Here is a 12,601-nt window from a genome sequence, read left to right on the forward strand (position 1 = left end):
AAAAAAAAAAAAAAAAAAAAAAAAAAAAAAAACTACAATAAAAACTACCTGATAAATTTACTATACACTCAGATACTTTATAATGTTTCTGAAGACTTAAATTTAACAAATGAAACCATGAAAACATCAGAAGAAAAAACAGCCAAGAATTCTATTATAATCTCAGAGCAGAGCAGTCTTTCCTAATACTTAAGACCCAGAAATCATAAAAGAGACTGAAAAATGTTAATGCAAAAATAAAAGACAAAAAATGAAGTAAAAAACATTTTCAACATTAATCAAAGACTAAAGGCTAATTTTACTAATACAAAGAGTTTCTACAAATCAATACTGAAAGAAAACCAATCAGCAAAAGAAAAACAGATAAAAGGTCAATCAACATAAAAATGCTATTGAAACAAATGAAAAGATACTCAAACTGCATTGAAAATGAGGGAAATGCAAATCAAACCTAGACTGATACCACTTTTCACTATCACACTGGATTACAGAGCTTTGTAACCAGTTCTGTTGGCAAAGGTGCAGGAAATCAGCCTCCAGTACTGCTATCAGAAGGGCAGAACCTATATTGAGGGCATCTGGTAACATAAAAAAATATAAACACACATGCTTGCTGATCCAGCAATTATCCATCTAGGAATTTGCATGACTATTTACTGAAGCATTGTTTGTAGTAGAGAAAAACAAAATGATTCAAACATCTATTAGCAGTTAACTGATTAAATAAATTATAGTATATCAGTATAATGGACAACCATACAGCTTAGAAAAAACAAATGACAAGAATAAGGAAACCCTTTATTTGCAGATAACTCAGGACAATGAGCAAGGAGCAGAACACTACTATCTGCGTAAAAAGGAGGTTAAAAAAATAATACATCCATGTATTTGCTTGTATATGTATAATATACCTCTGAAAAAATACACAAGAGACCAATAAAGGTTGTTGCTTATCTAGGTAAAGGAATGATCAAAGGCAACAAAGAAACTTCATTGTTGAATACCCTTTTTTACCGTTTGCATTCTGTGTGAACTGCCTGTTAATAAAATTAAGTTTGCAAAACAGAAATACAAGGCTTCTACAATCTTGGAGGTGTAATTAAGATTTAGTTTTCTTTTTTGTTTACCAATTTTTAAGTATAGGGTAAAATGTAGGACATAAAAAACCTAAATTAAGGGCTATTTTCATTTATATTAGAAATAAGATTGACCAAAATAACTGAAAATAATAAAAACAAATACTCAGTACATAATAGATTACTGAGTTCTGAGATACCTTTATCTCCTTTAAAAATAGGCTATATCTCTCTTACCATATTGGAAATATTTTGTCAGGCTGAACTTCCTGCTTGGAAACAGGAGGACACACAGGAAATACAAATCACTACTAGAATGAATGGGAAAAAACTAAAGATGATTTTTCTTTTAAAGTTATTCAAAGGTAAACTCCACATTTTAAATAAAAAATATGGGTAAAGATTCCAATTTCTCACTTCTTACAGAGGAGGCCGACACACTTCATGCATTCAAACCGATGGTAATACAAATAAGATTACACATCCCTGATTCTAAAGTTACTTTGTATTTTTATTCTATTGTTTGGTAGATTTGAAAAAATGCAATTCATATGTAAGGTCTCCAAAGTCAGTCAAATACTTAGGTCACTGCTGTTTTTTAAATGTAATCAGAGAGCTAAAATTAAATGATGGGGCTGGGCGGTGGCTCATGCCTCTTAATCTCAGCACTTTGGGAGGCCAAGGCAGGCGGATCACTTGAGGTCAAAAGTTTGAGTGCTGCCTTACCAACATGGTGAAACCCCCAATCTCTACTAAAAATACAAAAATTGGTCAGGCATGGTGGAGCATGCCTGTAATCCCAGCTACTTGGGAGGCTGAGGCAGGAGAATCGCTTGAACCCAGGAAACAGAAGCTGCAGCGAGCTGAGATCACGCCACAGCACTCTGGCCTGTGTGACAAAGTTAGACACTGTCTCATAACAAAAAAAAAGAACTCAGTGATGGAACAGGTGTGGTGGCTCATGCCTGTAATCCTAGCTACTCGGGAGGCTGAGGCAGGAGAATTGCTTGAACCCAGGAAACAGAAACTGCAGTAAGCTGAGATCACAAAACAGCACTCTGGGCTGTGTGACAAAATGAGACACCGTCTCATAAAAAAAAAGAACTCAATAATGGAACAGGTGTGGTGGCTCATGCCTGTAATCCCAGCTACTCGGGAGCCTGAGGCAGGAGAATTGCTTGAACCCAGGAAACAGAAGCTGCAGTAAGCTGAGATCACACCACAGCACTCTGGGCTGTGTGACAAAATGAGACACCGTCTCATAAAAAAAAAAGAACTCAATAATGGAACAGGTGTGGTGGCTCATGCCTGTAATCCCAGCATTTTAGAGGCCAAGGTGGGAGGACTGCTTGAGGCCAGGAATTCAGGATCAGCCTGGGAAACATAGCAAGATGCTGTCCCTATGAAAAATTTTTAAAATTTAAAAATCAGCTGGGAGAGTGATGGCTCATACCTGTAGTCCCAGCTACCTCAGATGCTGAGGTAAGAGGATTGCTCATGCTCAGGAATTTAAGATTATAGTGAGCTATGAACATGCTACTATACTGCAGCCTGAGCAACAGAGTGAGACCTCGTCTCTTTAAATAAAAAAAAACAAAAAACTGAAACCTTAAATAATATAAAGGATCTCCATATTCCAGACAGCTTTCTGTCCCAGAAACTTTTCCTTTCTGAAATAGCTAATACGGCACGTTTATAGGTTTAAAGTATTTAGAATGGCTGGTACCAAACAGATACTCAAAAATGGCTTCTACCTACCCTTTGCCTTTCCAGGTTTTGAAAACTAAATTACCATTAAATAAAATAATTAATTAAGTTCTGATTTGACCTCAATTTTTCAAGTCACTGAATATTTTTGAATTGGAGTATCGATATTTTTTAATGGCCTCAAAAGTGAGATTTGGGGCAGGGAAAGAGGTTTTATTTTAAACCGTATAAACTTAACACGAAGAAAACACAATATTTAAAGTGTTCTAGTCTCATGGAGTCTTACTGAAACAGAGGAAATTTCCCAACAACAAAATAATCTTCCCCTTTTAAATGTCATCCAGCACAAAAGTAAAACAGTAACAATAATCCCAAGTGTAAAGATAGTAATAGTGGAAAATAATATTCAGAAGATTGCTTTTCCTCAAAGACAAAAAGATCTTCAAGATAGCTGAGAGAGCACTCTCTTCAAGTCTGTTTCTGGAATGTGGACACCAACTATTACATAGGCGCACTCCTTCCCCAGGACATCCTGGCTGCACACAATAGCTACTGACAACAATTGAACTAGGTCGCTATTTCCAAGCATGGAAATTTTACTATCTATAGACACAAATTTCCCTGTCTAAGTAAAGTTAAATGGTACTTGTAAACAATCTATTTAGAAACAAATTTGGTTACTAAGCACATTTTAAAAAGTCAGGACAGAAGTTATCCATGTTTCCCATTTAAAATCATCTACATTTTTTATCAGTGTTTGAGAAAAACGGAAAGCACACAAACATGATAAATCTATGTCAAAAAGTGCTGGTGGGTAGGGTTCCTTAAGTGTATGAACTATATTTGGTAGACAAGGTTTTTCTTTTCTTTTCTTGCTTCATCCCTTGACACATGCCCTTTACCCTCTCCAAATATGATTTTGTTCACCAATCTCATCATGTTCTTCACACCCAGAGTTCTTGTATCACAGCCCCATTCCCACCCACCCCAGCCCAGTTAATGCCTATTTTACCTTTGTGACTCAGGATGGGTAATCCCTTTCTCCAAAGAAGAGTTTCCTTTTCTCATTCAGCCTAGAATGAGTTCCTCACTCAGTGCTCCCATGATGCCTAGGCATATCTCTATCACAGGATTGCTGTTACCTTGTCTGTCTCTGACTGTCACATCACTGCTACCTAAAGGTCACTACTTTAGGTAGTGACCTTTAGGTAGTTACATTACTTTGAATCCATTTACCTTATTGGTGGCATTTAACACTGATAATCACTTCTTAAAACCCTGCACTTTTAAAATTCCATTTCACCTCCTTCCAGGTCATCTTTCTACCTGTTATGTGTTTTTCCAATTCCTCTGTATCTTCTCTCTGTCCCTGGGATCTTACATCAGTCCTCTACTCTGCACACTCAGTTGATGTCATCCTTTTCCACTACCTATACATCAATAATTCCCAAGTCCATATCTTCAACACCAAACTTCCATAACCACTAACATTCAACCTATGTCGTTTTGTCAAACTAACATCCATTTCCTCTTATATAACAAATCACATTTACCACTATGATACCCCTGCTTCTGCTCATTTAGCCCAACCCTCAACCCTCATCCCTCATCTAGCCCATTATTCCTAGTACTCTCCTAATTAATTTCCCTGCCTCTTGTCTCAACTCTTCTCAAATACTCACTTCATTCTCAATCCTTCTTTTATATACTGCAACCCAGAATAATTTTCACAATTTTGAGTGGCAAGTCATTTCATTAGAAGATAATGGTCCATTTCTTCATGCTAAGTTTTAGCACATATATGCTATAGATACATACACACACACACACACACACACACACACACACACCCTATACATATATGATAAACTGATTTTACAATTTTAATTTCATTTTCACATTTAAAAATAAGGCCCCAATTAAGCCTTCTTTTTCTCCATTTGATTCCCTCTTTTAAGTAGTCACTACAGACTACCACTTTCCAACATCAATTGTCCTCACATAACAAAGACTTCTTGTACACTAATCACCTCAAAAGAGCATGCAGTCATTCATAAAACTCAAATTTTAAACATCAGTTGCTTAGTTCAAGTTTATCTTTATACAGTATTTGTTGCCAAATAAAATTAGTTTTTAAAAGGAAGAAAGCTTTAGGTGTGACTTAGTGAAAATATTTCAATATCAAAGTATATATAACTCCTTATTGACATACATCATACAAACGCCATGAGAGGAACTGGTTAAACATTCATTATAGATCCAGTATCACTTGGCTCCTTTTTGCCCACAGCAACCCACTTTTACTATATCTTCCTTACCTTTTACTTTTGCAGTAAGCATCTCTGCAGCATTTTGAAGATCAACAGAATTGAGGTTCTGATATTTATTCATTATAGATTTTAAAACACGGAGCAGTTCCTCTAGACGTATATGAATAACTTCTTTAAAAGAGTCTTTAAAAAGAAAAAAATATATATTTCCAGAGCAAAGTTCCACAAATCTAATCTACAAAACATCATCTGAAGCACATTTTAAGTAGAAGCATTGGTCACACAATTTTTGCCTACTATACGTTCATTTCTATTTTCACTGTTACAATTACATATAATTTATACACCTTCAGAAAATCCTTAGTTATTTTAAATCATTAAGGATTTCAAAGGCTCTCACAGTTAGGGTTAATTTAAGTACTACATTTTTCAGTTTTCTCAGTCTTAATATGTACTCCTTGAGGTAACTTTATAAGCTAAATTTTTCCCATCTTATAGTTTTACTATCATATAATTTTTAACATATCCAGTAATTCTCTTAGGCATATAAGGATCATCATTTAACCTATACATTTTTGAAACTACGATATAATTTACCTATAATAAAATGCACAGACCTTTAATGAGTTTTTGAGCTTTTTAGAAAAATTGAATTAGTTGCCAATGATGAAAAATTGAGGGATCATTACACAAATTCCAGATTTTTGCCTACTTCTGAAAAATAAAAATCTTTATACTCAGGCCCACATTCCTTCTTGGCCACAGTAGCTGGAACAGAGCAGTGCTGCTCTCTTAGATAGATGAGTTTTTTCTCAGAACCCACTCATTTTCTCCTAGCCTACTCCACTCATTTACAGCATCCCAGGTCAGAGAGGTGCAGTTTTATGACCCATTAAATAAGATGACCATATAATTTATCATTCAAACCAAAATACTTTTGCTAGTGAAAAGGGGGATGCTACTCACTGTCATGCTAGTACAACAATCACATTCTAGAATCTTCATCCCAAGTAAACCAGAAAGTATAATCATCCTACCTTTAAAATCCCTGAAGTAATCCTCAAAAGTCTGACAAGACAACCACTTTAAGTACAGTACCCTTATATATCTTCCTTTCTGTAAACTTATACAGCATTGGTGTTTAATAAGAGTTAACATGTATTAAGCACTTACTATGTGCTAAGCAGTATTAAAAACAAAAGGATATTATTTCATTCAATGTGATACTGAATACTGTGATGGGTCACACTGAATGAGTATGTATATACACATATTTATAATTATTTTTGTATGCAGTCATCTATATGTATATAACATATATTTCTATAAATATTTATATAGTATATTTGTGTATTTCTATGACTACATATATAAATATTTATGTGTATATACTTAAAAATATATGTACATATTTACATATATGTATAAATACATTCATAAAAATGTACATAGAATATGTATGTCTAAATATCTATATCTAAAAATATACACATATATAAATATGTGTGTGTGTGTGTATACATATATATATATATATATATTTTTTTTTTTTCTTTGCTTTGTTAGCTGAGAGGGCCTAAAATAAATGACACTCAGTAGCAACAAACACACTTAGCATCCAGATCTTGGTTTCTAAAACATTCTCCAATAAAAGTAACCAGGTATCCTTGGAGAAACAGCTGATTCTAGGACTGGGGCAGAAATGTTCAAGATAAGTAATAAGCATCTTGTAATGCCAGAAAGGAAGGAAGAGTTAAAAAAAAAAAAAACCTAAAACAACAACAACAAAACACCCCACAGTGAAGAGGGCATGTCAAAGGTGCACAGGAACCAACTGAAAGTTTCCAATGGCCAAAGCTGGCACGATTTGAGCAACAAATATAGTAATACTGGATTACAACCTAAAGTATACAACAAATGTCCATGAGTCCATACTGACATAAATGATTGAATACATTAGTAAACAAGAGAAAAGAAACAAATATTTTGTGTAAAAGAACTGTAAATAATTTGTGCAAATACTTTGCACTCAAGGTGAAACTAACTAACCTATTCCAAAGAGTGCAGAATGGAAGGGAGGACAAAAAGAGTTTTGAAACTTGACAAATACTACTTAAGACAGGTGATCAAGGACAACATCAATAGTGACAAATCATGTTCAAGGTAAAGATCCTTGACATAAAGTGTTGAAAACAACACTTAACATCTGAGATCTTCCTCCTGATATCCCATAACCCCAGTCTACTGAGGAGAAAAACATCAGGCAAATTCTAATCAAGGGCTACCTTACAGAATACCTAATCAGTATTCCTTAAAACAAAATTGAGGAAAGTTTGAGAAGCTTACAGCCAAGGAAGACCTAAGGAGAAACAACAACTAAATGTAAAATGATAGGATCCTGGAAGATAATAAAGAATATTAGGGGAAATTTATGGAAATATGAATAAACTATAGATACTAGTTAATAATAATGCATTATTATTGCTAATTATCAAACACTGGCTCATTAACTCTAAGAGATGTAAGATGTTAATACAGTGTATAGGACTCTACAGGAACTTGGTACCATTATCTCAATTTTTCTGTAAATCTGAAACTGTTCTAAAAAATAAAGCCAATTTTAAAAATGAAAGTGGGTAAAAGATTGCAGGAATTTTATGTGCTGTTGAAATTTTCCCCATAAACATATAATTTTAAAACTTTATTTACAAATTTTGTAATTCTTAGGGAAAATGTAAATATGCAGTTTAAATAATTGATTTAATAAGTATCATTATTTTATCTTTTTTATAACTGGTAATGTTAGTTTGGTAGGTCTACTTAATTGAGGCAATACAATATAGTGGTTGAAAAGCATAGTCTCTGAAACCTGACTCCCTGACTTTGAATTCTAACTCCATGGATGAGAAACCTTGGGCAAGTTACTTAGCCCCTCTGTACCTCAGTTTTCTCACCTATAAAGAGAAGATAATAGTAGTTAGTTCACAGGGTGTTGGGTTAAATGAATTAAAACACATAAAGCTCTTAGAACAGTGGCTGGAACACAGTAAGACCTTCATAAATGTTTGCAGCTATCTTTAGTTAGTGCAAAAGTAATTGTGGATTTGGTCATTAAAAAATTATGTATCTACATACAAATACATATATATGTATGTGTGTGTATACATATATATAATATATAGTCAAAAACACAATTACTTTTGCACCAACACAATACTTTATGCAACAGTAGAAACAAGTTAATGATATAGGTTAGCTCTGAAATGAAACCTAGCAGATATGAAATAAATGAAACTTCTGGGAAAATATATAATTTGAATAGCTGTAAAAAAATTATAAAACCTTCCTTTTCTTTATTTCTTTATTTAATTTTATTATTATTATTATTTTTGAGTTGGAGTCTTGCTCTGTTGCTTGGGCTGGAGTGCCACGGCACAATCCTGGCTCAATGCAACCTCCACCTCCCGGATTCAAGCAGTTCTCCTGCCTCAGCCTCCCAAGTAGCTGGGATTACAGGTGCCTGCCATGGGGTTTCACTATGTTGGTCAAGCTGGTCTCAAACTTTTGACCTCAGATGATCCACCCACCTAAGCCTCCCAAAGTACTGGGATTACAGGCATGAGCCACCATGCCTGGCCTATAAAACCTTCCTGACTTGCTATTTTTTCCCCAGTTTTGTATAGCAAAATCTTATTTGACACACACATAACTAAATAAAGCTGGTATACGCTAGTTCTTCTGCTGACTTAACCAAAACCAAGGTGGAGTGATTATCATCACAGAGTTACACTGCCCTCTTTTTGAAACCTAATGTATGTTAGTCTTAGAGAAGAAAAAGTTATTTCTATCCCCTATTCTAATGTTTTACAATAAAACCTTCAGATATTAAGAATTTACTTAGGAAACATTAAATCTCAGGCCAAAAGAGCTTGATTTTCAGAGTGCCAACAACAATCATCAATATTCAAAATTAGTGTTGGGCAAAAACTACAAAATACTAATGGCCTAAATACTTAAACAAACCAAGGTAATACTGTGGTCTTCTCCGAGTCAAGGAAATTAAACATGTAGAAATCCATAAATTTCTAAATTTTTTTTTTAATGGAGACAGGGTTTCACCACGTTGGTCAGGTTGGTCTCAATCTCCTGACCTCAGGTGATCCACCCACCTCAGCCTCCCACAGTACTGGGATTACAGGTATGAGCCACTGCACCCAGCCTTATTTCCAAAATTATTAAATGCTTTTCAATTTTCTCAGTTTTAATTTCTAATAGATACAACCCACATAAAAATTCTTTGGGATCCTCAGTAATTTTTTTTTTAACAGTGTAAAAAAGTCCTGGGAGTCCCTGCTATAGCTTGTCTTAAGAATCACTTCATCCAATCTGTCCCTGGATCTCAAGCAAAAAAATAAAAATAAAAATAAAAAAATCACTGCAACTGCAAAACACTTCAATAGCTGGTGGCAACACAAATGGTCTACGAACTTGAAATTCCATTTTTTCTTACAAGGTACCCCTAATAAACAGATCTTGAAGTTATCCCAAATTAACATACTAAAAAAATAGCACCAGAATTCTTTTAGTAAGAAGTTTTAGAAGCTCCTTATAAAAAAAAGAATTAAAAAATAAAAATAAATAAATAAAAATAAAAAATTTTAAAAAATTAAAATTAATTAAAATAATAAAAATAAAAAATTTAAAAAATTTAAAAAAAAAAGAAGCTCCTTAATTTGCACTATAGAGAAATCAATCTTGTTAATTCAGCTTAACCTCTTTAGGGAAAGCAATGAAAATAAGAAGGAAAAATGTTTCAGAACTTATCACTAGCAAACTCCTAATTTTTGCTGTAATGACTTTTGAAGTTACAGGATAAAAGTGAAGCCTGAGAAACAGCAACTTACTTTATTCAGCTACCAGGGATTATGAAAACAATAACAACTGACATTTGAAAATGCTTATTCTAAGAGCTTTACATACATAAACTTATTTAATCTTCACCAAAAAAAAAAAAAAAAAAGCCCATTATCTCCTTTTAATAGACACAAAAACAAATATAGAAGAAGAAGGTAAATAACTTGCCCAGGGCTACAGACAACTAGCAAGTGGCAGAATGAGGATTCCACCTTAGGTATCCTGGGTCTAGAATTTGTGCTTCTAATCACTATGATATATTGCCACATGGTTGAAGAAATTAAGCTTAATGACAAGTACCCTGCGATCTGCAATTTAACAGGCTTTAATTTCCAATGAATATGCTATTACTACTATAAACAGTGTTAAATAATAGAAACCATTCTAGACAAATGGAGGAGAGGAATTTAATGCACCGAGAACAGGTACAGGTGTAATAAATGAGTTACTTGTATTTCATACTTTGTTTCTCCAAGATTCATTTCATACCTTCTAGTCACTAAACAATAATCTATTAACATTCACATTAACTTCTAGGTGATATCCATTAGCAATCACCTCTAAAAAGATTTATTTCTAGAATAAGACAGGGCAGTACACAACTGAGGCTAGCAGCTTAATGTTTCTAATGTCCACATCTTCCTATATATTCTCCCTGGAAAAAAACTGAGTTAATCTATAAGACAAGGTTTCAATGAAGACTTTGCAAATCAATGCAGGACCTCTCTCATAACAGAATACATTATTTAATGGTATTAAGCTTTTCATTTAATGAAAAGTTCAATAAAACCGTTTTCTTCAACCTAATTGTTCAGTAAAATTTGTTTCAGAAAGTTAACATACTATTTCTGACTATATTCTTGTAAAAACAATTCATCAGAAGCTATCACTTATGAGGTCAGCATTACTTTTTTTTTTTTTTTAACAATATTAAGGTGATAACACTTTTAAATTAGAAAGCATCTTTTAAAAATAAAAGAACTTGACTAGTTTATCTGAAATTGAAATTAAATAATTGAAAGATATTTTTCAAAAAATTGAAAGACAATGTGAAATTTTTATCTTCCTTTATAGCTTATTTAAAAAACAAAACAAAAAACAAAGAGACCCCAGAAAAACAAGTCACCATAGTCACAATAGTAAGCTTTCATTAAAATCCATTTTAAAATAGTACTATATAATCAAAAAGCTGTAAGAAATATTAGACTGATTTTCCCTCAAACACATTTTTAAATGGCAGTTAATACTTCCAAGCACTGAGTAGCAGAACAGTTAGATATTCTGCACTGTTCTTTCTACCCCAATTAAAAAGCCTTTACGCTTGCCACATTCCCAGATTTTGAGCTTCCTTGAATGATATTCCAAGTGCAAATGGAGAGGTATGTCACAAAGACAGGCTTTAAAATTATTATATAAGCTTGAAAAGCACTTATGAATCTGTTATTTGGAATTTAGAACACAATATTCAACAGGGAGGAAACCATAAACCTGAATTGGTACTTACACTGCACATATATTAATCTACAGTGTTATAATTAAACACAAGGTGCATATGCATAACTGAGTGTCTTCAGCATTTTAATATGATAGAAAATTTACCCTGTAAATATTTCTAATGTACCTTAATGACACTGGATAGAGATCTAAAACTTCAAATTCCACATTTGCTACTTGTATAAGACTACAAGGTAACCTCCTTCTAGAGGTTAAGTAGTGGAAAGAGAACTATCAAACTCTATCACTTAACTTACCCTAGCAAGAACAGAATATTTCAGTCCTCTAAACTTCCACAGTAAGCTCTCCATTTTTATTTGTAAATTTGAAAATTAGAGATAAACTGTTGGGAGCACATCTTAACCCTGTTGGGAGCACAGAGCTCTTTGACAGACATTTATACTTTTTTCTAATCTGTTCCTCAGTGACTATCACAATATGAGCTTCATATTCTCACTTGAGAAATTTTCATAAATTTGTTTTTATAGGTCTAAACTGCCAACATTCAGAACAATGTATAATCTCCGACTCTAATCAAATTTTGAATTGCAGAATCATAAAACTGATAGCATCTGGCACAAGTGCCTCATTCTTAACAAAAAATTAAATGACAAGCCATATTCCAAAGCTAGTCAGTAGAACTAGGCCTAGAAAGTAGATTCTGATTCTCTTTTCAGAGCTTTTGCTGCCATCCTTTACTACCAATTTAACCAAACTGTGTAACTGGCTATTATTTATCAGCAATAAGACGTTGATGAAATCACATAAGTTATGCATACATCTTATCTGTGATACAGAGTTAAAGTCCCCTTTGAGGGGACTGGATGATTAAGCTTGTTTGTATGACATAGTCCTCTGTAAAATGAAAAGCACCATATACAATTATAAATCATTTCTAACTATTTGGGGAAAGTAAAATGTGGCCATAAACCAATCATGAATCTGTTTATCTAAGACTAGCCTCAACCATATGATTAAATATCTGAGATAAAAGTCAAGTGACTGCACTTACTGCTTCAGTTAGTAATAAAGCTATTAATAGATATAAGTTATTACGAGAAAATGGTATTCTGATTAGACCAAAAGATGATTTAATTGTGTAACTACAGTATTTATTCTTAAGAGCTATCTTTTGAGCTT

The 12,601-nt window shown here is 33.4% G+C and overlaps 1 protein-coding gene across 2 annotated transcripts in view; it reads right to left on the minus strand.

Moving 5' to 3' along the window:
• The window catches only part of ARHGAP29 (Rho GTPase activating protein 29), a 77,397-nt gene that overhangs the window by 44,846 nt on the left and 19,950 nt on the right, over positions 1-12,601 (minus strand). For both annotated transcript variants that reach the window (XM_017544210.2, XM_017544209.2), the window contains one exon: positions 5,102-5,236. In XM_017544210.2, coding sequence (XP_017399699.1) covers positions 5,102-5,236 — 135 coding nt within the window. The remainder of the gene's footprint in view (positions 1-5,101; positions 5,237-12,601) is intronic.

This window comes from Cebus imitator, unplaced genomic scaffold, assembly GCF_001604975.1.
Source record: "Cebus imitator isolate Cc_AM_T3 unplaced genomic scaffold, Cebus_imitator-1.0 Scaffold166, whole genome shotgun sequence".
Lineage (NCBI taxonomy): Eukaryota > Metazoa > Chordata > Mammalia > Primates > Cebidae > Cebus > Cebus imitator.